This window comes from Ruditapes philippinarum, unplaced genomic scaffold, assembly GCF_026571515.1.
Source record: "Ruditapes philippinarum isolate M1 unplaced genomic scaffold, ASM2657151v2 ctg845_1_1_1_1, whole genome shotgun sequence".
Lineage (NCBI taxonomy): Eukaryota > Metazoa > Mollusca > Bivalvia > Venerida > Veneridae > Ruditapes > Ruditapes philippinarum.
The window spans coordinates 67,776-94,616 of record NW_026855333.1 but is presented as its reverse complement, the minus strand read 5'-3'; the positions used below and the strand labels follow the sequence as shown (position 1 = coordinate 94,616).

The 26,841-nt window shown below is 33.9% G+C and overlaps 1 protein-coding gene across 1 annotated transcript; it reads left to right on the top strand.

Annotated features, from left to right (window-relative positions):
- The first annotated feature begins 142 nt into the window (after positions 1–142).
- Positions 143–21,035, top strand: LOC132742980 (P2R1A-PPP2R2A-interacting phosphatase regulator 1-like). The gene is made up of 10 exons (XM_060731483.1): positions 143–806; positions 3,220–3,301; positions 5,177–5,259; positions 7,014–7,068; positions 8,589–8,723; positions 12,067–12,158; positions 14,386–14,435; positions 15,468–15,576; positions 18,402–18,550; positions 20,686–21,035. The coding sequence occupies exons 1-10, from the start codon at positions 634–636 to the stop codon at positions 20,814–20,816; spliced, it is 1,059 nt and encodes a 352-aa protein (XP_060587466.1). The 5' UTR covers positions 143–633; the 3' UTR covers positions 20,817–21,035.
- The last annotated feature ends 5,806 nt before the right edge of the window (positions 21,036–26,841 follow it).

The following is a 26,841-nucleotide window of genomic DNA, read 5'->3' as shown; positions in this document are numbered from 1 at the left end:
TGAACAAATCTTCCACAGCTGCAAAAAAACCTTCTTTGTATTTTATTTTTTCTCCGAGTTTACACGATTATATCCGGTGTACAGTCCCATATCATTGATAACGGGTTTTAATACTGTCTTTATGCAAACTGTGACGAAGACAAAATGTGTGGTCACGTGTATACATATTCACACAGGAAGTGCCTGTGCTACGAATGAAAAAAAAAATAAATAAAATAAAAATAAATAAAAACAACGTAACTTTCTTTAAATTTAAAGTTTGCAATACCTTCACGCTTGCTTCGTTAAACTTGTCATATTTATTTATGTTAGGTATAGCTTGTGACACTTAATCGTTTAACATCATGGCATTGTGATGTTAATCGTATGGCTGTAAGTTTTAAATATAGTTTAACGCAAATGCAAAACGTTCAACGAAGAAGAAGCAAACAAAAAACAACACTCGTTATCACCTTTGTCAGGGCAACTATCTGTTTTATATTATGAATCCTAATTATGAAGAGAATAAGAAGTTGCAATGTACTGGTTAATGAAAATGTACAGATTTAGAAAAAGAAATCTAAAAAGTATGTTAACTGTTAAAAATGCTGTGCCATTGATGGTCTGCTATCTTGCATTATAAATAAACTTGAGATGGAGGTTGATCCACCGAACAATCTTGCCCTACCTTTAGGCTACGGCAGTCGTGATGTTGAGAGCTTAGGATGCAATGGCAAAAACAATATACCAGCATCTGGTACACTGAAAAGATGTAACAGTGCCCCAATGATAAATATTTTAGTGTCTACTGCTAGTATGCAAATCAGGTAATGTATAGTTAATAAGTATATTCCTTATGAACAGATGAAGTCACCTTTCATGTTCAAATGTATATAGATTTTCAAGTGGAAAAGGTTGTAGAGCCCTCGACCAAAACAAATCTGAAAAAGAGCCACTGTATAGTAGTAGTGATTAAGAAAACTATTTTTATGCCCCCAAGGGCGGCATATTAACATCGCACCGTCTGTCTGTCTGTCACCACTTTATTTGTGTCTGGACTGTAACTTTGTCATACATTGAGGGATTTTGAAATAGCTTGGCACAAATGTCAACCACATCAAGACAATGTGTAACGTCCGAGAACCATGTTCCTACCTCAAAGGTTAAGGTCACACTAACATTTTAAAGTTTTACTGCATATTATCCAGGCCATTTTTGTGGGCCTGGGCCTGTTCATTTTTTGGAAAAAATGCGTGATATATATGTCATAAATTTGTGGGGAAAAAAATTACATATTACTTAGCATTTTGCGACATTTTGAATTTGGAAACGGTTGATTATAATTTCTGACCTATGTAAAATCTGCTTCAAGTCTGTAGATTAACCCGGTAAACAATGTATTTCGAAGACCAAGTCGCAATATTTCGTAAAATCTCTTGAAATTGTGAAATTTTTTCTGCCACTTTGTGAAAAAAAAGTGAATTGTGAAGGGGCCTTATATCGGCCCCTGTTATAGAAGGAAAAAAGCCTTGTTATCACAATTAAGAGTTAATAGCTACATACATTCATGTCCGGACTTTAAACTTTGTCATGCACAGAAGGATTTTAAAATAACTAGGCATAAATGTCTACCACATCAAGACGACATGTCGCGACAAAGACCCACGTCCCTACCTCAAAGGTCAAGGTCACACTAACATTTTGAAGTTTAACATTATCACAATTAGAGTTAATTGGTACACACAATCGTGTCCAGGCTGTAACTTTGACATGCAGTGAATGATTTTAAAATAACTTGGTATAAATATATTAAATGTCTACCACATCGGGTCCGAGAATCACGTCCCTACCTCAATGGTCAAGGTTTACACTAACATTTTGAAGTTTCACTTAATCTTTATCATAATAAGAGTTTATAAGTACACACATTTGTGTCTGAACTGTAACTTAATCATGCATTGAAGGATTTTAGAATAACATGGCATACATGTTTAGGACATCAAGACGATGTGTCGTGTCCAAGAATCATGTCCCTACGTCAAAGGTCAAGGTTACACTACCATTTTGAAGTTCACTTTATCACATTAAAAGTTTAAGGTACTGTTATGATATCAAGATTAGATAACTCATTACATGTTTAGTTGTATAGTTAATGGGATTACTTCCCTTTACTTGATATTCATTAATGCTATGTTATATATATGATCATGCCTCTCTGATACCTGAGTCATTCTCACTTGAGCTCTGGTCTTAACAACATGTATTAAATGGTTATAATAAATTGTAGAATAGTTTGAATCTTGTTATCATCCATACAACATAACAGGTACACACATTTGTGTCCCGACTGTAACTTTGTCATGCATCGAAGGATTTTAAAAAAACTAGGCATAAATGTCTACCACATTAAGACAATGTGTCTCCGCTAAGGCTCATGTCCGTCTGTCTGTTTGTGCGTCCCCACTTACTGTACACAACAATCATGTCCAGCCTGTATTTTGAAATAACTTGGCACAAATGTCTATCACATATCAAAGTTGTGTCACTTCCAAGAACCACAACTCTTCTTCAAAGGTCAAGGTCACACTTATATTTTGAAGGTTCACACATTCATGTCCGGACTATAACTTTGTCATGCATTGAAGAGTTTTAAAATGACTTTGCACAAATTTCTACCACATCAAGATGACGTGTTGTGTGTAAGACTCATGTTCCTACCTCCAAGGTCAAGATCACTCTAATCATTTGAAGGTACTTACATGTATGCTCATAAAAAGTTTGAAGGTATACATTAGTTTCCAAACTGTAGCATTGTCATGCATTGAAGGATTTTAAAATAATTTGGCATAAATGTTTACCACATCGAGATGATGTGTCACAATCAAAACCCAAGGTGTTCAGTTTGCTATAAATAGCACTTCATTTCACAAGAACAATATTAAGCAATTAGTTACTTTCATTCTCTTCTTTTTATAATACATGCATGCTTAAGAAACCTTTTCGGGGGCATTCGTCACTTGCGTGACAGCTCCTGTTCTTACCTTTTTTGAATGGAGGATGATGAGCAAGTTTTAAAGACTAGCTTGTCCACATACAAATAAAAGTTAGTAAGTTACACAATTAACAAGAACTTTTTGATTTGATTTACAAAAACAAAAGTGTCATATTTGAATAGCCATGGCTCTTCAGAATGTTCAGAATGCAATGCTATGATAATTGCTTTTTTTTTCATTATTATAGTCCACCATGCAGCTTTTCAACTATAGATTCACAAAGAACAAGAAGATTCAGCTCCAGTTCTATGACATTACATGGATCAACAGTAAGTTTTCTTACTAATGCTAGTAATGGGAAGAAGTGAACAACAAGTAGACAAAAGCTTCAGGATTGAGAGATATTTATAAATTGTTATTAAATTAAGTATAGAGCAAGCTTAAAGATCACTATTACTACAAATAGAAAAAATTCCAGAAATACCCTGAGATAAGATTTTTGGCATGTAGCATAACCTTATAGTCCTTTACAAAACTTTTAAAATTGGTCCCTCTCCCAGGATGGCTTAATTTACGTTGACTTATATAGGAAAAAACATTTACATTTTTAACTCACCTAAGCACAAACTGCTCAAAGGTTAGTTTTTTTGATGGCAGTGTGTCTTGTCATTCATCTTCTGTGGCTATCCACAATTTCTTCCACAATTTCTTTTAACAATGTCTTCTAAATCATCGGATGGACTTTGACCAAATTTTACTGAAATGGTCCTCTACAAAAGTCATGTAAATAGTGACATTCTGATGCAGTAGGTCACAGGAGCTAAAAGTAGACTTTAAAGATGAGAACTTTAAAAAAAGTTCTTCACTGAAACAACAGTGCCCAGAGCTTAAAAATTTGGCATGTAGCATCACAATGTAGTCCTCTCCAAAGTTATGTAATCATGCTCATGGGGTTAAAACTGGACTCACCCTAGGGGTCACTTAGTTTACATAGGTTTATATATGAAACTACAATGCCTAGACCTTAGATACAATGTATTTGGCTTTTAGCATTTTCAGGTGGATCTTTACCAAAGGTATATAAATCTTGCCCCTGGGGTCAAATTATCAAAATAACTAAAAAGACTTCTCAGAAACTAGAATACCTAGAACTTAAATATTTGGCATGTAGCATCACCTTGTGGTCCGCCACAATTTTTTTTATTTGAACATGGCCTTGGCCCGAAAGCGCTCACCCGTAAATGACCTTGATATTGAAGGTCAAATTATTGAAATTTTCAATTGTTGCTGTAACTGACTATAACTTTGTTATTGATGAATGTATTGAGTTCATATTAAGACTAAACATTCTTTAGGATAAAACCTTCATGTATGTCAAATTCAAATTGATCTTGGCTCATTTTTTACTTTGACCTTAAAGGTTAAATTTTTAAATTTTCACTGATTTTTGCTATAATTGACACTTACAAAAATGTACTTGGTAATTAACTTATGAATTATCTTCATACTTGGACAAAACAATCTTCTGGACAAGACTTAATGAAAGATTGATCTGACATTGACCCTGGCCTGTAAATGACCTAGACCTTCAAGGTCAAATTATTGATTTTTTTGTAAAATTGCCATAATTTTGTATTTATGTAAGGATATCATTTAATACATTTATACATGGACAAAAGAAGAAGACTTGCTACCAAAGAAACATATTAAATAATTTAGATGTGAACTTGACCTTTAATTTTGCTTAAAAGTTTTTTTGCTTAACTGGTAAAATTCTGCACAATACCCAGCCAAAAAAAGCATGGCTCCAAAGTACATTTACAGCACAACCAACATTCAAAGAAATGATCATCCATTAGGAACTCTAAGAGACTCCACTACAATTATCACCATTTAGAAGTGATAATCTTACAATAGAAACACCAGCACATATGCCATCTGCCAGGAAGAAAAAGAAACACTAAACAACATCAATTTAATCATTAATTCAAGTTACGGTATTTTTTCTTAAGCAAGTAACAATATATAGATTGTGGCCTCTTGCTTACTATGTTATAATGCATCATGGCTTCTTTACAATTAAACAAAACAATTTGCATTACTTTATACTGTTGTAATAAAACAAGTTTCTTTTTTCTCAGCATTTTGTTGAGGTCTGATTGTTAATGATGTTTTACAGTTTTTATTTGTTTTGTTTTTTCAAGACTCCAATTAAAGTTGCTGACCGATTAAACCAGTTGAAGCAAGAAGAAAGTCATATTGCAGACCGAGATATTCAAAGAGAAAGGTAATTTATTTTTTATACAGAGAAATTCAATGATAGGGTTTTACCTTCAAATTATTTTCTGTAGCATTCTTAGATGGTCTGTTATAAAATTTGTTCAAATTAATTTGATTTGCCCCTTTTAGGGGCCTCTAGAGCTAAAAATAGTAAACCTTTACTACTCAAGTAATTGATGGATGATCACCAAACTTTGTCTGTAGCATTCTTAGGTAGTCTTTTATCAAGTTGCTCATATTAATTTGATTTGATTAATTTGATTAGACCCTTTTAGGGGCCACTAAAGCTAAAAATAGAAAAACCTTAAAATATCTCTTTCTTCTTAACTAAATTTTGATCAAATTAATTTGATTGACCTCTTTTAGGGGCCTCTAGAGCTAAAAATATAAAAACCTTTAACCATGTTCTTCTACTGAACTAATTGATGGATGGATGATCACCAAACTTTGTCTGTAGCATTCTTAAGTTGAAGTTGAACTGGACTTGCCTTTCCGCATGTTGATTTGAAAAATAATTTCAAACACTGTAAAACAGTTGTTTCTGGTGAGCAACTCGGGGTCATTATGGCCCTCTTGTTTTTTGTTTTTTAACAAATGTCTCATATTTACAAAGAACATACATAAGGTGACTCTTTCAGTTTGGATGGAGTTTGGGGTCACTGGGTTCATGGTAAAGTCTTGCATTTATATATATTGGATAAAATTGAATATTTTTCAACTTCATCACAATCATAGCAATGACTTGCGTTGCCAACTTATATTTTTCATAATTACAAACTGCCATGACTCTGTCAAGTTATATAACTGTGTTTACAATTCTTTTGGCATTTTTTTCTCTCCATATCTGAGTGAATTGGTAAACATATTTTGAAATATTGTTACTGACAACATGTTGGTCTGAATTTCTGCTCATTAAGTTTAGAACCGTTTTGCACAGTCTTCAAATTTCACACGATCATCAATGTCTTTTATTTAAAGACCCTTACTGTAATTTTGTACCAGTGCATGAGCAGAAATTCAGACCAACATGTATTAGAACCAAAAATACAATAGGTGTCTTCCACTAAATAAGAGCGATCATCCTATGAAGTAAGAAGGCTGCATGTCAAATGGTTCTCTAGTTATTGAACTGAACAGTAAAAACACTTTTCATAATGACTGACTTCAAAAACTGTTTCAATTCAATTAGTAGTGACCCAGCTGACCCATAACTTTCTTACTACAAAGAAAGATCAGCTTGATGGATTTGAGAAGCCCTTTTGGGCACAGACACTTAAAGATTGACCCTGGGGGTCAAAAATTAGCCCCGCTCAATGGGCTTACTGATTTTCCTTATATGTATATAATAAAAACTTAAAACATCTTCTTTTAAAAAACCCAAAGAGCTAGAGCTTAGATATTTAGCATGAAATATCTTCTACTGAGGGTCTTCCAAATTTATTCAATTAAAAGCCCTGGGGTCAAAATTGGCTGACGTTCCAGGGGGTCATTGATTTTTTCTCATATGTACACATCTTTTGGAACTGTTGATTTTCCTTTGCAATAGCAACCAGTAATGTTTTTTACACATGCACTTTTTCAGATACAAATATGAACTTTTTGATATCAGTTTAAGATTAAGATTTTATATCTTTATTTATAGTTTACAAAATTACTTGTTCCTTGTCATTTATATTCAGGTGAGCAAATTCTGGTCCATCATGGCCCTCTTGTATTCTTATTACAGGTTTCTATCAATTATTGATTTCTTTTCTATTTTAGGGAGGTAAGGTCAGCTATAGAAATTTCCACATCTTGGACAGAAAGGTTTTCTTTGGTAAGACATAAAATATACATCACATTAATTACATCAACAGAGTTTTACCATTTGCTGTTATACCAGACCGTTTAGTTGTGTTTGTTTTTTTTGTTTATTTTTTTTTAGACTAAACATAGAGGTATTGTTACAGTCATGGCGGTGTCAATGAATTGGCAATCAAAGGTTTGATTTCATGAATTTGCCATACCAAATAGGGATCATACCTACCATTACAGATTTTGAGTGTCTCTTAACAACTTGTTGGTAGTTTGAACTCTTTGATTAGTTGCTAATTCACCCCAGATTTCTTTATTCACTTTTGGAGGAGTCATGAAAGTACAATTTGATGGGACTAATGTATTTTGATACTAAATCATTGATTGAACACATCTGAGTGCACAAGTCATTAATCAATTTAGCAGTGATTCTGAAATTGAATTACCTCTATCAGGGGCTTTTATCCTGGCCTGTAGCCAGATATCAGCATCTTACTCATTCCCTGTATTATCGTCTTCAAAAAGAGAACATGCAAAATTATTTAAAAAATGGACTTTGCTTATGAAGAAACTTCCCTAGCATTTGCAAAATGTACTTTCAGTTTCATCATCACAATTTTGAACAAATTCAGATAAAGAAGTATCCGACCTACCTTTTGTATTAGAATTCTTCATCCCTGAGACAGATCTCAACTGTTTAACATTTTCGGCATTTAAGTCAACAACATTTGGCTGCCAGTTTGGCTGCAATGGCTGCAATATGACAACATCATTGCCATTGTTACTTTCTGCGGGACTGTCAACATGTGATTGATCACGTGACATGTCGATTTACGTCAGACTTTACTGTCTTTACTAGTAACTTTTGTCACAACAGATTTTACTCTTTTAGATTCAGTGAATTATCAGGGGGAAAACCAAAAAAAACTCGTCAGAAGAAGAACCTCAAAAAAGTGACATCATCTTGCCTTCCACTTCTCTAATATGCGTTATCATCATCAACGCCAAGTCAAAAATAAGTGGGCATGGAAGTAAAAAGCTAGAGACAAACAACTTGTAGCTAAAACAAAAAACAAATAGTTTTAAAACACAAACAAGAACATTCCAGCCCGATAAGCAAAACAAGAAAACCTTCACAAGACCTTGTGGTCACTTACCAAAATCTTTTCTGAACACCCACTAAAACTATGACATGCACATGGAAATGTCCAATTTATATACAATGTGGTCACGGGTTATTTTTGTTGACCTGTAAAAACCGACGGTTCTCCATGGATCACTGAGGTGATATGCTTGTATATGAGAGTTGTAAGCCATTGAAAAAAATGTTGTGTTATTGACAGGACAAGTATGAAATACACTAAAGCAATTTTGTAAATGTATTAGATAGAATGTATTTAAAATAGGAAATGAAAACTGAAAAAAAGATAATTAAGAAATTAACAGATAAACAGATTGTAAAATGTTAACCATGCAAGTGTTATAAGAAAGTTATCAAAGCTGTTGCAAGATACTCATTTGTTTTATCTCTATATGTTACAGGGTGATCATGAACCTATGATAGCTGAGAACTCACAACGACCTACAACACGTCCAAGGTCATTTTCAGAGTCACTTTATGTTTTTACTTCACCTTCAATGTTAGTAGGTGCTATGTCTCCAACAAGAGTTGGGAAGGTTAGTATTTTATGCTATATAATTATATCCTTTACTAAGTTAGAATTATTCCCTTGATGTCAAAATTGGTCCCGCCCCTTGGATCAATTAATTGTCCCCCACCTTTTCAAAGGAAAAAGGGGAATATAGAAATGAGCTCTGTCTGTCTATCCGTCTGTTACTGAGATTATTTCTAGGCCAAGTTCGAATATGATTCATCTGTGGTCAAAAACAAGGACACAGTCCAAATAAGGAAAGACCTTGTTAACACTCTAGAGGCTACTGTTTTGGAAAAAAAAGTCAGAATAATTTTTTAGATGATTTCTAGGTAAAGTTCGAAAATAGGTAATCTGTGTTCAAAAACTGTTACAAAGCCTTAATATGGGTTTAATCTCTAGAGACTACTGTTTTGATCCAAATATCCTGGACATTGGTCAGAAATGTCAAGTTTGAATATGGGCCAGCTGTGGTCAAAACTAGGTTACACAGCCTATATAAAAGTGGATTGAGCCTTCATAATCAGGTGAGCGATATAAGGGCCAATATGGACCTCTTTGTTATTTACAACTATGACATTTTGACCATGTGCACAATTACAGTTGTAGAACTGAAATTTGATATCAAATGACTTAGATATTGACCTAGTGACCTACTTTCTTGTTTTTTATGTACAGCTATGAAATTAGAACAATGTAGTATAATTAAAAATATATATTTTGCATGAAGTATGGTCTAGTGACCATCATTGTTCTATTTATTGTAATAAACACTAGCTTTCACTGATTTCACACAAATAACAGGCTTTCCACAGGTCAGCACTTTGGGCCAATGACCCTGTCCCCCCTTGTACAAATTATAGCTTTTGGGTCAAAATTGGCCCTGTCCCAGGAGATTATTGGTTTTCTTCAAATCATTGTTGAATAATGAAAGGAAACAACACATGTATATGGGAATGTCTTTTATACATGTGTACATGTTATGCAATGTTTAGCTCGACTTTTCTTTTGGAAAAAAAAAAGGGTATTGTTACAGTCATGTCAGCATTACAGATGCCTTTGCCGTCAGGCACATTTGTTCATTAACACTCTTGGTCACATTTTTGCCTCAATCATCATGAAACTTTGTCAGGATGCTTGTCTAGGTAATTGCTTTGATGAGTTCAAACATGGGTTATTTTGGATGAAAAACTAGGTCACAGGAGCTAAAATAGAAAAAATCTTGTTAACACTCTAGTGTCTACTGTTTTGATCAAAATATCATGGAAATTGGTCTGCAAGTTTGTTTTGATGATTTCTAGGTCAAGTTCGAATATGGGTTGCCTGGGGTCAAAAACTATGTCACACTGCCCAAATATGGAAAAACCTTGTTAACACTCTAGTGGTCACATTTTTGACTCAAGTGAAGTGAAACTTGGTCAGGATGCTTGTCTAGGCAATTGCTCAGATGAGTTCGATGGGTCAGGTGAGCGATCTAGGGTCTTTTGGACCTCTTGTTTAAAGAAAGGATTCATACTTGGACAAAACAACAAGTGTGACTATACAATTATATATTAAATAATAAAAACTTTTGATACCATAAAAGTGAAAAAGGTCAAATATAAGTAAATGTTTGCACTGGAGTTTAAGGTGACAACGGAGTCAATTATCACTGAAAATACCTAAAATGACAACAGCCAATTTATGACACTTCGTTTGATGCGGGTCGGACTAACTTTGAATCGGCATAACTTTTTTTAATAATCAAGCAATTAACATGCGGTTTAAAGCACATGAAAGGAAATTCATTTACGGAGGGAACCGTGTCAGGGATTTTTGTTTGCTCAATCAGCGACTTAATTATCTTTAATTACGTAATATGTATGGTGAAAAAAGTCGCATAAAATGTTTGACGTTACGTAATATTTTTTTGAGAAAAGATATAAAAAATTTGAGACACGGTTCCCCAGATAATATAAGTATGGTTATTTTCCAAAAGTTTGATGACAAAAAAATAAAAAATGACTTTGATATGACGATTTAAAATTTTAGGATTTTTAATCAAAATCAATGATTTACAAAGGCATTTTTTTCAAATATGTTATTTTTTATGATGATCAACGACATTTAATGCACAAAGATTAAATGAATAACAATTATTACAAAAATAACTTAGTTTAAATAACATTTATGTGAGTACCACGGAAAGTGTCTGTTGTCACCTTAATCTGTACCAAAATATTGATAATTAAGTTTTAAAGAGTTAAATATTTATTTTGAATAATGAGGTTGCTTACTGATTATATTTCAATTACTTCTTGTGTTCTTTATTAATTTACAGTTCTAATAAAACTTAGTTTTTGTTTTTAATTAACATTCCTTCTAAGAGTTTGGAAACTAAAAGGCAACGCTAGTTTCAAACACTGTATTCAAAGGTTGTAAACTTTCTTGGTCATTATTTTTATCTGAATCATTCCCTACTTCAATTAACTTCAAAGACAAACTGACACCAAACAATGTGGTGACAAGGTTACAAACATTAATATGTCACTCATTCAATATTGGACGTTGTCATTAGTTACTGACACTGATTGAGAGATTTATCGAGAAAAAATTGTGTCATGCATTGTTAGATAAAATGTGTTTGTTTATTCCTTGAGAGCTATTGAAAATCATTGAAGTATATAGAAGTCAACAATGCAATTATCCATTTGAATGCTGCTGTTTTAAGGGAGACACTACTTCAGATGATGTTTGTTTGATAGGGTTTTACGTCACATCGACACAGTATAGGTCATATCGCGACATTCCAGCTTTTACTGGTGGAGGAAGACCTCAGGTGCCCCTCCGTGCATTATTTCAGGTACGAACGGGCACCTGAGTAGAACCACAGACGTTCCGTAAGCTAGCTGGATAGCTTCCTCACATGAAAGAATCCAAGTCCCTGTTGGGATTCGAACCCACAGCGGTGAGGGGCAAGTGGTTTGAAGTCAACGACCTTAACCACTCGGTCACCGACGCCCCTTTCAGATGATGTGTAAATAATACCAAATATATGATGTTTTAAATTTTTTGTCTGTTGGATCGTGGAAATTTGATCCGATAGCGGGAGATTGGGAGACAAGGCTGAAAACTAGGGGATATGGCATGTATGGGTTTCCTAGATATGAATCTCAGGTGAGCTATCTATGGACATCATGGCCATCTTGTTTTTGATATTCTTATTTGCGTACTTGTTAAAATTGCAAAGTAAATCTCTTTACAATGAGATTGTGAAATATGGTTGGAATCATGAATTTTTGTACATTTTTCAGATTTGACAACAATAGAGTTAACTATGTACATTTGTTTTATCCTACCTATTTTAAGATTGCATATATTATTTGCAGCAATGTTTTTCACCATCAATGCAAGCTCCAATAAAGAATCACACATTTACACCTAGTCCCAGCCCTAGTCCAACAAGAAAATCATTTCCAAGGTAAGTGTTGTTTTTAGCTCGACTATTCGATAAGAATAAGTAGAGCTATTGTAGTCACCCGAGCGTCGGCGTCGGTGTCGGCGTCAGCATAACCACTTATGTTAAAGTTTTTGTAATAGTTCAAATATTTTCAAAGTCCATTGACATATGGCTTTGAAACTTTGCACACTTGTTCACCATCATGACCCCAACCTGTAGACAGGAGGAGGTAACTCTATCAAGCATTTTGACAGAATTATGCCCCTTTTTGGACTTAGAATTTACGTTAAAGTTTTTGTAATACCTCAAATATTTTCAAAGTCCATTGACATATGGCTTTGAAACTTTGCACACTTGTTCACCATCATGACCCCAACATGTAGACAGGAGGAGGTAACTCTATCAAGCATTTTGACAGAATTATGCCCCTTTTTGGACTTAGAATTTACGTTAAAGTTTTTGTAATACCTCAAATATTTTCAAAGTTCATTGACATATGGCTTTGAAACTTTGAACACTTGTTCACCATCATGACCCCAACATGTAGACAGAAGTCGGTAACTCTATCAAGCATTTTGACAGAATTATGCCCCTTTTTCGACTTAGAATTTACGTTAAAGTTTTTGTAATACCTCAAATATTTTCAAAATTCATTGACATAAGGCTTTGAAACATGTTGAAATTTTATACTCTTCTTTGAGAGCATAATAGGACTCTCTCCAAGGCCTATAACTGTTATATGGATTTAAAGAAAAATTTTGCCTTTTTCTTTACTTAGAAAATTTTACCTTTTAATCAAGGCTTTTTTTACTATCAAGCACTAAGAATAGCCGAGCGTTGCTGTCCTACCGACAGCTGTTGTTTTAATCAGACTTAAGTGTAAACTTCAGTGTGTAATTTTACAGTTATTATCTCCTCATAAAGAGTATGAAATGAAATTGATCTAGTATGGGATTTTATTCCTGATATTTATTTTCTTAAACAAAATGTATTATTAAACATTAACAGCAGGATAGTAGAAACATGCTTTCAAGTGGCCCCTCCTTTTACCTACTTTTTTGTTTGACCTAAACTTTTCTCTACATTTTGTCTTGAAATGCCTACTTTTTTAAGAAAAAAGCTTCAGGATAATTAAAATAAAATCCAATGTAAGAATTAGAGCTCAAAGTTCCAATGCTAAAACATTTATTTTTCATGTCTGCTCTATAACTTATTGACAGTTCAAAATTACTTGGCACAAATGATCCCCACCATGACACAATCTGCATTGCACAACATCCAGGTTGCTACCCCCCAAGTTAGATCCAGGTTGCTACCCCCAGGTCAAAGTTTAATGTTCTCCATAACTTTTTTGACTCATGGAAGATTTTAAATATCTTGGCTCAAATAATTATTATCATGAGACTATGTGCTTATAATATGGATGGCACAACATCAAAAAAATAACTTTAGAGTGTCCTTCAGTCCGTCTGTCTGTCTGTACATAAAAACTGTATCATGTGATCACTTTTAGAGAACTTTTTCAACAAATTTATTTAAATAGGAACATAAGTGAATGGCCAATGGCCCTTTAGAATGTTGCTTGGGCTCTTACCGGTAGGGGACTTATGGATTGCCTGCAATACTATGATAATTGCTTGTTTTTGATAACTTAGACAATTTAAATTCAGGCATATATTGCTGACTCTGTGGTGCTCTTGTTACACCATTTAAGAATATGCCTGGTGACATGTCCAAGGCCAGTTCTACCTGTGCCTGATAAAGCAGATTAACCTATTTGTAACATAGTTATACCCCACCACATTATGTTGTGGGAGGGGGCTACAGTAACACTGGAATCATTTTAAATTGTCTGATGGTCAGTCTGTCTCTAAGATTCAAAACCATCTAATGGATAAGTTTAAATAAGAGATATGAGACATAGTGCCCTGCGCTTGAATCTGGTCTCTAGGTATAAGGTCAAGGTCACACTAAGATGTCTCTGAAAAATGCAGAGCAAAACTTCTACATGCATTGAGGGATATTAATATAACCTGGCACAAACTTTCATGATTGTGAGACTTGGTGTCATGCATAAAATACAGGTCCCTACAACCAAGGTCAAGATCACACATAAAGGTAAAATTTTAGACAAAAATATGAAAAGGGACCAACTTACTTGTTGTACTTCTTATCACCTACTTCTCCTCCTAAAGCTTTTGTGACGGTTGTATTTTGTGACACCCTTGTTTTGTTTTATACATTTCAGAAGTATCAGTCCAATCATTATCAGACCAAGTCCACTTGGTAAAAGAAAATGTAAGTACTCTATTCTCTTAAAAAGCTTATGCTGTAGTTTCATAATTATAGACATACAGGCTATGGGTGTGTTTCACTAACGTACTTACCTTATCGTAACTCGAGTTTGAACGTAACTTTTTGCGTAAGCAGAAGTTCATATTTATCTGAGTTTCACTAAACTTTCTTAGCTACCTATTTTGCGTAAGTTTAAACGTAAAGTTATCCTCACTTATTGCTGTCGTAAATTGCATGTTCTGTTTAGTGAAACGCACATACCATAAATTTACATTTTACCTATGTCCAAATTTAAGTCCAAAAGATAAGCAAAACTTACAGACTGTTATTGAAATGCTCCCCAGATCACTAAAAAACAAGCTGCTGACCCCGATTTTTGTGCTCCCCGAAAGGAGGGAATATAGTTACCGCCTTGTCACTTGAAAACTCTTGGACATAATTTGTTTAAGTTGCACACAGTGATACAGGACATTGAGGCGGAGGGCAGTACCAAAGATATATCAACATGAAATTTTGTAGGTAGATAGATCTCATTTGGTAGAAGTGCAGTGCAAAAGAACCATAACTCTCCTTTCCCTTATTTTTGAGTATTTGCCCTTTGTTAACTTATTCACTTTGAACTTTGTCCGGGACATAGCTCTGAAAGTATAAGAGATATTAACATAAAACTTTGTAGGTAGATAGATTTCATTGTGTAGATATGCAGTGGAAAAGAACCGTAACTCTGCCTTGCCTATTTTGGAGTAATTGCCCTTTTTCAGTTTTACACTGTGAACTTTGTCAGGAATATAACCGGCTCTTGTTTTCTCTTAAAATGTTTCAGTTATCATGTTCTAAAATCATACAAAGTTTAAATGAATCATATTATTATTCTACCTATTATATTTTATTCTATTCAGTTTTAATCATGTTTTTTAAGTATGATGTATTGTCTTGATGGAATGAAGTTATAAAACTGGTTTACATTATGCTTAGAAAATGTTTAAATGTCAGGAACATTTTCTATGATTATCTATAAAAAATGTTTTTTTTTAGTGGAGCCTGATGGAGATAATAGATACGAGAGTTACATGAGTCCGCCAAAAAAGTTTCATACAGGACCAAGTACCCCAGACAGACTTATACCACATCCATTGGCACATAGGTATTCAGATATCATAGTTATTTGAGTATGCTTTGATACAAAGTACAGATTATATATATGTTTAGCCAAACTGCTTTTTTAGCTCACCTGTCACAAAGTGACAGGGTGAGCTTTTGTGATCGCTTTTCGTCCGTCGTCCGTCCGTCCGTCCGTAAACTTTTGCTTTAAATGACATCTCCTCATAAACCACCAGGCCAATTTCATCCAAACTTCACAGGAATGTTCCTTTGGTGGTCACCTTTAAAAATTGTTCAAAGAATTAAATTCCATGCAGAACTCTGGTTGCCATGGCAACCAAAAGAAAAAACTTTAAATATCTTCATTTAAAAAACCATAAGAGCTAGAGCTTAGATATTTGGCATGAAACATCTTCTAGTGAGTGTCTACCAAGTTTGTTCAAATAAAAGCCCTTGGGTCAAAATTGGCCCCGCCCCTGGGGGTCATTGATTTTCCCTATATGCATATAGTAAAAACTTAAAAAATCTTCTTTTAAAGAACCGTAAGAGCTAGAGCTTAGATATTTGGCATGAAACATCTTCTAGTGAATGTCTACCAAGTTTGTTCAAATAAAAGCCCTAGGGTCAAAATTGGCCCCGACCCAGGGGGTCATTGATTTTCCCTATATGCATATAGTAAAAACTTAAAAAATCTTCTTTTAAAGAACCCAAAGAGCTAGAGCTAAGATATTAAGCATGAAACATCTTCTAGTGAGTGTCTACCAAGTTTGTTCAAATAAAAGCCCTGGGGTCAAAATTGGCCCGCCCCGGGGGTCATTGATTTTCCCTATATGCATATAGTAAAAACTTAAAAAATCTTCTTTTAAAGAACCATAAGAGCTAGAGCTTAGATATTTGGCATGAAACATCTTCTAGTGAATGTCTACCAAGTTTGTTCAAATAAAAGCCCTGGGGTCAAAATTGACCCCGCCCCAGGGGGTCATAGATTTTCCCTATATGCATATAGTAAAAACTTAAAAAAATTTCTTTTAAAGAACCCTAAGAGCTAGAGCTAAGATATTAAGCATGAAACATCTTCTAGTGAGTGTCTACCAAGTTTGTTCAAATTAAAGCCCTGGGGTCAAAATTGGCCCCGCCCCGGGGGTCATTGATTTTCCCTATATGCATATGGTAAAAACTTAAAAAATCTTCTTTTAAAGAACCATAAGAGCTAGAGCTTAGATATTTGGCATGAAACATCTTCTAGTGAATGTCTACCAAGTTTGTTCAAATTAAAGCCCTGGGGTCAAAATTGGTTCCGCCCCAGGGGGTCATTGATTTTCCCTATATGCATATAGTAAAAACTTAAAAAATCTTCTTTTAAAGAACTCAAAGAGCTAGAGCTAAGATATTTAGCATGAAACATGTTCTAATGGGTGTCTACCAAGTTTGTTCAAATAAAAGCCCTGGGGTCAAAACTGGCCCCGCCCGGGGGGGGGGGGGGTCATTGATTTTCCTTATATGTGTATAGCAAAAACTTAAAAATCTTCTTTGGAAAAACCCAAATAGCTAGAGTTTAGATATTAAGCATGAAACATCTTTAAGTAAATATCTACAAAGTTTGTTAAAATAACACTGGGGGGTCAAAACTGGCCCTGCCCCAGGGGTGACATTGTTTTTAACTATATGTGTATAGTAAAAACTTTAAAAATCTTCTTTTAAAAAAGCCAATGAGCTAGAACTTAGATGTTTAGCATGAAACATCTTCTTATGGGTGTCTACCAAGTCTGTTCAAATAAACAAATAAAAGCCCTTGGGTAAAAATTGGCCCGGGGGTGGGGGGCCTATATACAGGTGAGCGACCTCAGGGCCATCATGGCCCTCTTGTTTGCAACAAGTGCTGTAGGCAGCAGTAAAAAGTTGTAATGAACTTCACTTCAGTATTGTTATATTTTTTCAGGTCCTTTGGGATTATTGAGTCCAGCACTTTTAAGTGTTGACAATTGAGTATCTCAAGCTGGTGCTAATGGGTTTGAGGGATGTTGCATAAAATGGCTGGGGCATAAAGTGTTGCCCTCAGTTCCATCATCCCATCATTCCATCATCATCAGTTTCATTATCTTGGCAATGGTTGCACACATTCAACTCAAATTTGACATGCCCCTTGAAAAAAATTTCAGTTTCCCTTCATTATTTCCTCAACAGTTGTACACATTCAACTCAAATTTAACAAAAAGATACATCTTAGGAATAAGCAGGTGAAGTTTGAATTTGGTCATGGTTCAATAACTTTTATTTTAAACCACTTCTCCTCATAAACCATGCAGCCAATATCATCCAAACTTCACAGGAATGTTCCTTTGGTGGTCACCTATCAAAATTGTTCTAACAAAGAATTTAATTCCATGCAGAACTCTGGTTGCCATGGCAACTGAAAGAAAAAACTTAAAATATCTAACATAGATTTAGACTGAGTAAATGGCCTTTTGTGAAGTTGAATTCTTGGTGAAAGTTTTGCAAGCAACATCAATATTTTTTTTAAGAAAGCAGAAAATATTTACATAAAACCTAATTCACTTAATGGGATCATAATTAGAGGGCTCTACCCAAGCCCCATAAAACTCTGGCATAGAATTTTACTGCCCTTTGTGAATTTAGAAATTTCTTGGTGCAACATGACTGATGTTTGGTCCTTTTTTGACAACATTTATGCAATTCCCTGTTCATGTCTATTGCAAAGCACTTTGATCATTATTTGAAATACTCATGGAAAATTGGCCTATTCACTGTATACCAATCAACTTAAGTACCAAAAATGACAATGTAGCATGTAAGCCCAATATTGTGTATTAATTTGTTAATTACTTCTTTACTTGACATTACTTCCAGTGTATCCTCAAGCAGTTGTGAAGGAAGTAGTCCAGAGCAGGCAATACCTATAGCAAGCAGTATTCATAGTTTACCAACTGGCAACAAACCACAGCCATATATGTTTGGTTTTATGCCTCTTAGAGATTCACAAGACATGCAAACTACTGGTACATATTTACAATTGAAATCATTTTTATGCCATCACAGCATCTGCTATGCCATGGCATATAGCAATTCACCTGTATGTGTGTTCTAAAGATTATTGAAAAAATCCTCTCCTTAAAAAACTGTAAGTCCGATTTCAACCAAACTTGCCAGGATTGTATATAGTAAAAACAAGGCTACAGTTTAGATATTTGGCAAGTACAATTGTGTAGTGGACCTCGTCCAAGATTGCTCAAATTATAGCACTGGAGTCAAAATAGGCTCCTCTCCAGGGGTCATTAATTTTCATTATGTAAATGTGGTATAAACTTGAAAAAAATTCTTGTTTTTACCAAGGTCTCATATTTACAAGGAACATACAGTAGAACTTCAGTAAGTCGAAGTTGGAGGGACTTGCGTAAAAACTTCGATACATCGGGACTTCGACTCGTGAATCGGTCAGAATTTCATAACAAAAATTCAACCCGTGACTAGCCCTAATTATAAGATCTATAACATAACCTATTTCATGTTTTTTTTCATTCATTAATCTGATATTTTACATTATACAAGATAAATATGACATGTTAACTTTTCACGGCTAATGATTTGGACTCCCTGTTGACGTATACAATGAAGTAACAAAAGGCGTAACAATATGAAAGGGCAATAACTAAACCAGCTTATAGTAAATATTTCGCGTGTGATTATCACGCGACACCGGGTCACGGAAGTACTCAAATGATAGTTCTTACTGTTTACATGTACTTTCAAATACCGCTACGGCAATTAAAAAAGTTAAGTAGTGATTAAAGCATTTATTCACACATTTAAACACATACAAAGGCTGTTTAAACACTCGGCTGTGTAATCTACACCTGTCACTAAAGTTATTGATTTTCCTTATATGTATATTGTAAAAACTAAAATCTTTTTTTTTTTTTTTTTTTAAAAAACCGAGAGAGCTAGAGCTTAGATATTTAGCATGAAACATCTTCTAGTAAGTGTCTACCAAGTTTGTTCAAATAAAAGCCCTGGGGTTAAAATTGGCCCTGCCCCATTCCTAATATATACACATCATTTGGAAGTTGTTTTCCCTTAGCAATAGCAACCAGTAATGTTTTTACACATGCACTTTTTCAGATATAAATATGAACTTTGTGATATCAGTTTAAGATTTAGATTTTATATCTGCATTTGTTATAGTATACAATTTTACTTGTTCCTTGTCCTGGAGAGTTTCTATATTCAGGCAAGCGATTTCGGGGCTATCATGGCCCTCTTGTTTGATTTTTCTAGAATTGGCTATATTTTTTATGAATGAATTGTCTTCAAACTTGGACACAACAATAAGGACAAAACCTTATTAAGACCCAATTGATTATGACTATCACTTATCAATGACCTTTGAGGTTAAAATTATTGAATTTGCTTGATTTTTGCTTTAATTGATTATAAGTTTGTTATTTATGACTGGAATGTCTTGATACTTGCGCTCATATACCTTAAGAACAATGCCTTAAAATCTATCAAACCCAATTTGACATTGACTAGTAAATGGGCTCTGCCTTGAAGTTTTTTGTGGTATATTTGGCTATAATTTTATAAGTGTTAAACGGATTGTCTTCATACTTCGGCACAACAGCCTTTAAGACAAGACATAAAAGAAGATTTAATTGAACAACAAGTGAATTTCACAACAATTCACCATACCTTGACTGCTTACATTGTTATAACTTTGTTGTTATTTATTTATGGATTCGATTTATACTTAATTGCAATTGGTTAGATATTATTCCTTCACACAGAAGTGCCATGTATCGTAAAATCTTGCAGGTCAAATGACACAAGATACACACCCTATTATTTGTGCTAAACATGCCGTGGCAGTCTTATTTTGCTGTTCTGTATATGATGTATGAAAATTGACTTTTAATTTTATTCACAAAACAGTAGGTTCTGATAACTTTAAAGTTTACAGTAAATGTTATAGGTAACATTTTGTAGCATTTTACACTGATACCATTCTGTCGTCAAGGGAGCACTTCAGCCTCCTTGTATTCTTGAATTTCTACATAGCAAACTGAATTCTTCATGCAAGCTGTCATAAGAGATTAATTTTGTTATATGTATATCTATGATAATTGTTTGTTTACAGATTCTGAGACATCTGACGTAACAGAATCCACAGACATGTCAGAGGCAGGTGATTCTTCTAATGGAATGCTTTTGACTACAACAAACAATCCAAATAATAATATATTTTCATTGAAAGCAAATCATTTATGACACATGGTACGACATGTTGTCAAAGGTGATTTATATATGTGTGTATATACAGTTATTACAGTGTTCACAGAAATCACTCTATTTTATGATGTTTTCTTTACGGACATAGCAGAGAGAACAAAGAGCTCGGGAGAAAATTAAGTTATATGGATTTATTTATGGATGATGTTTTGTACATTTGTTTTCTGTGTTGAACCATTATAATTACCAGTAATGAAAGTATTTCTTAATTTTCTGTAAAATGTCCCCCCCCACCCCCGGCATATAGTAATCTGCTTGAATTTTATTTTGACACAATGTCAAATGACAGCTCTTATTTTATGTTGAAAATCAAACACTATTTTTTAACCAAATTTTCTGAAAGAAAACACTGAACACTGGTAGATTGTGTGCATGTGTTTGTGTTTTTTCTGCTTGTAAGTTATAGATCATTGGTGAACTTTTTTTTTTCAAAAATTTAAACAAATTTGGATAGATTCTTCCTTTGGTGAAAGTCTTTCAAAATGTTCAAAGGATTTGATTCCATTTAGAAATCTAGTTGTCATGGCAACCAATAGAAATGGTAGGGAAGTCTCGGGAAATCTTGTTGCGCCTATCAATTTGATATATTGTATGAGACACAATCTAGTCAACCTTGAAGTTTGTTATACTTCTGAAAGAATTTTGGAGTATATTGTTATGTACATGGTTGTCTGTCCGTCTTTTAATCTGTTATGGGGATTAATTGATTTTTATAGACTTATATAGAAGTTTTTGTATCCAGTCTGTATCTTTTTAACCTGTGGAAAGAAATTTAAACTACTTGGCAGAAATGTTAACCATAAAGAGACGATTTTGTGAAATTTTGTGTCTAAACTGATAGTATGAAATTAAATCTATTTGGCAGAAATATTAATATTACTGTAATATTACTGAGATTATGTGAAGAGCAGAGTTTTGGACTACCTCAGATCCCTTTTTTTTTTTTTTTTTTTAAATGTGTTTATAATAATTGGTAGAACTGAGTCAATACTGGTCAAAATGACCCTCAGGATTTCATGGTTAGTGAACACCCTGGAAACTTTATTTAAGGTCGCCGCGTAGCCCATATGGGCGACCGTACACTAAAGTTGGGCCATCCTAGAACTTCCCGCCAAGAATTTTTTGTCGATTTTTTTCCAGCTTTATTGGTGGAGGAAGACCCCAGGTGCCCCTCCGGGCATTATTTCAGACACGGTACCTGGGTAGAACCACCGACCTTCTGTAAGCCAGCTGGATGGCTTCCTCACATGAAAGATTTCGACCCGAGTGAGGATCGAACCTCAGATCACTGATTCATTATAAGTGTATATTACAAAGGGAGATTACAATGTATGAATTTATATGTTTCCTCTTAATATGCATTTACCTCCCTTTATTTTCCAAATTTTTAGATTTTTTTCTGTTAAGATTAGTTTATATGATTTAATTATTTTGAAATAAGTTAATCTTATTAATTGAAACTGATGTTACTTTATAAGATAATTTATGTTAATTCACTAAATAACAATAAGTTGTAAAGGATGCATATAAAATGTCTATTTTTTAAAAACTTTGCATATGAATAATGTTTTGCTATATTGTGGGCAGTCTCTCCCTAATTGGAAGACTGATATGGGTTGAAGGGTTGATGTGAAGTGGCTGTACCTGTCCTATTATACATTAAAACAAAATATGTGTTCATAGGAAGAAATACCAGTATAAGAAGTTTAGCCCATGTCTACCACAGCATTTTAAATTTGAATTTTAAAAGCTTTAAATCAAAGAAAGTAATAAGAACACATTTTCATATGCCCAAAAATATTTTATTAATGTTAAGCTCTTAGATATTTTGTATGAAGCATCCATTGTTGACATATACAAAAATATGAATCATGCTCTTCTTGGGTCAATACTGGCCCTGCCCCAGGGAGCACATAGATAGAAATACTTATTTTTATGCCCCCACAATGTGGGAGCATATAGCGTTGCACTTGTCCGTCCGTAACCTTAATGTGTAGATGGTAGTAAAGGAAGGAATTTTTGCTGCGACCAAATTTAACAGAATTATGGCCCTTTGTTGATTTTTTCACTATATACTATGTAGAAATTTTGTGAACGCAACTCCTCTTAAACCGGATGGCAGATTTTGCTTAAACTTACAGGGATGAACAACCTTCAGGTGTAGATGGTAGTAAAGGAAGGAATTTTCGCTGCGATCAAATTTTACAGAATTATGGCCCTTTGTTGATTTTTTCATTATATACTATGTAGAAATTTTGTGAATGCAACTCCTCTTAAACCGGATGGCAGATTTTGCTTAAACTTCCAGGGATGAACAACCTTAATGTGTAGATGGTAGTAAAGAAAGGAATTTTTGCTGCAACCAAATTTAACAGAATTATGGCCCTTTGTTGATTTTTTCATTATATACTATGTAGAAATTTTGTGAACGCAACTCCTCTTAAACCGGATGGCAGATTTTGCTTAATCTTCCAGGGATTAACAACCTTAATGTGTAGATGGTAGTAAAGGAAGGAATTTTTGCTGCGCCACCAATTTAACAGAATTATGGCCTTTGTCGATTTTTTAGTTTTCAACTTGTGGCACATGTAGTCCAAAAAATATTTGACCTAGAGTCATAAGATTGACAGAACAGTGGCGTGTGGGGGCATCCGTGTCCTATGGACACATTTCTAGTTTCATTATATACTATGTAGAAATTTTGTGAACGCAACTTCTCTTAAACCGGATGGCAGATTTTACTTAAACTTCCAGGGATTAACAACCTTAATGTGTAGATGGTAGTAAAGGAAGGAATTTTTGCTGCGACCAAATTTTACAGAATTATGGCCCTTTGTTGATTTTTAGTTTTCAACTTGTGGCACATGTAGTCCAAAAAATATTTGACCTAGAGTCATAAGATTGACAGAACAGTGGCGTGTGGGGGCATCCGTGTCCTATGGACACATTTCTAGTTATATATGTATTTTTATATACAGTTACAAATCCCAGATCTCAATTATTTGGCATGTATCATTAAATATAAGAACCCTGCAATTGTTCCAAAAATCATTTCACTGATGATAATAAAATATGGCTGTTTACATGTATTTACGTGTTTACACAGATATATATAGTATACATGTTTTAAAACATGCAAAGCATAAATCTTTAGCATGTATCATCACTTTGTAAAAGTAGAATTATCAATTTTGTGATGGATGTTATTGTGAATATTGATGTTATAAATGTAAAGGGAGGTAATAAAAATGAAAATAATTTGTAAGCATACCATTTTGATTTATTATCATTTTTAGGCATAATATTTTGTGCTTTTGAATTTCTGATATAATATTATTTATGTGTTTTAGAATTTCTATCATTTAAAAACCAACATTATTGTTGTTTTCAGTCTGTATATAGGCTCCGTGACAATTGCATGGAGATAAATAATCACCACTCTGTGTTTCAAAATTAACTTTTTAAGGGCACTCCACAGTGGAAAGCTGTGGCATATATAATTGCCACTAAGTATTCATGTGACAAGAGCATAGCTCTTTGCCATGTATCAATATAGATCTTAATATTGATAATTGAACTAAAATATGTTTTGGACAAATATTATAAATAGGTATCCTCTCTGTTTAAAAATTATTTTTGATTGTGACTTAAAATTTTAATTTTCTTATAACAAATTTGCATTCGAGCGTATATTGCCATGACTATTTGATTCATGGCCCCTGGAATCAAATTTACTTGGCCTCAGGGCCAAATAGTTTTATAAAGTGATAAATAGTGTAACTTCTTCAGTAATCTTCTTCAGAAGTGCAAGATCTAGCGTTTTGATATTTTGCATATTAAAGGCAAAACAGTGGACATCAAACAAGCTTATCCAAATCCTGGCCTCTGGGGTCAAACTGACCTTGCCCTATGGGGCACATCTATGACAAATATAGGGAAAGCCTAATAAATCTTATTCAGAACTATAAGGCCTAGAGCTTTGATATTTTACAAAGCTCTTTCACCAAACTTTAACTTCATTGATATTTAAGCTATAACCTTCATTATGTTCCAATAAACATAAACATCTGAACATTGTTTATTATTGGCATGCTGATATTTGTCATTGATCTGGTCAACTTCAACCTTTATAACTTTATCATTGATTTACCAATGACCTTCATAATTAGAAATGATGTAAATATGAACACATGTTATCCATTTGACATGATGTATAATTATGACCCTGACCCATATTCAATATTTACCTTTTAAGGCAATGGATAAATTTCCAAGTCTTCATATTTATTGTTTGTTTATACAATGACCTACATATTCTAACGTTACACAACTTTGTGTTGTTTTACATGATGAAATATTTTCCTTGGGTGATACATTATTAGGGGATGGATACATATGTGCAAGCAAGTGACAAACTACTTTTGTTCCTTCTGTTATTAGCGTTATATAATGCTGAGGCATTCTGCAAATGCAGTGTAAACTATCTACCTGTAATTAAAAAAAGGCATTGAAATGGTGCTGTTTGTCCTTAGGTCAGTGTTTCCATATCTTGAAATCAGTTTGTCCATTTTTCTTTAAATTTAGCAGAAATTATCTAAGGAGTTGAGTAATGAGGACCAAGACTGATCAAAATCCTATAATTGTTTAGCAGGGATCATTCTGGTCAGAATTTTTAGTGAGAGATTTTCTCTCATTTGTCATATTTTAATGAGAGAAATTAGATTTTCTTAAGAGATTTAATTTTCATGATTATGAAAATTTCTAACTTGTTAAAAATAACTGTACATGTTAACATTGTTGTTTTTTTCAAAAGATCAAATAAAAAGATGTATTTATTACAGTGATTTTTTTTAAACATCCCATGCCTTTTCTATTGTGAATTTTTAAACATGTTAAACAATTAAATGCAGACAATGTTCCAAATGGGTAACATTATACTGTACAGAGGTGATTGATGAGATTTTAAAGAATATTTTTATGCCCCCCTTTGAAGAAGAGTGAGTATATGGTTTTGCTAATGTCGGTCGGTCTGTCCGTTGGTAGACCACATTGTTTCCGCTGATAATCTTGAAAACTATTTATCACAAAGTTTTCATATTCACATAGTGATTAATCATAACTAGTAAATGACCACTATAGATTTTGGGGTCAAAGGTCAAGGGCCTTAAATGTCATAATGGTTTCCGCTGATTATCATGAAAAGTATTTATCACAAAGTCTTCACATAGTGATTGGTCATAACTAGTAGATAGCCCCTATTGATTTTGGGGTCAAATATCACAGTCACAGGGTCTTAAATGTCATAATGGTTTCCGCTCATTATCTTGGTTACAATTCATTTCAAAATCTTCATATTTCACATATTGATTGGTCATAACTAGTAGATGAGCCCTAATGATTTTGTGGTCACTAGGTCAAAGGTCAAGGTCACAGGGGCATTGAATGGTAGTATAATTTTTGCTTATTATCTTTTTTACTATCCATCACAAAGTCTTTATATTTCACATATTGATTGGTCATAACTAGTAGATGACCCTATTGATTTTGGGGTCACCAGGTCAAAGGTCAAGGTTACAGGGTCCTTGAATGGTAGTATGATTTCAGCTCATTATCTTCAAAGAAAATTATCACAAAGTCTTCATATTTTACATAGTGATTGGTCATAACCAGCAGATGACCCATATTGCTTTTGGGGTCATTAGTTCAAAGGTTACTGTGACAGGGGCATTAAATGTCAGAATGGTTTCGGCTTATTATCTTGAAAACTATTTATCACAAAGACTTCATATTTCACATACTGATTGGTCATAACTAGTAAGTGACCCCTATTGAGTTTGGGGTCAAAGGTCAATGTTAGTATGGTTTCCGCTTATTATCTTGAAAGCTATTTATCACAAAGTCTTCATATTTCTAAAATTGATTGGTCATAACTATTAGATGACCCCAATGATTTTGGGTTACTAATGCAAAGGTCAAGGTCACAGGGGTCTTAAATGTCAGAAAT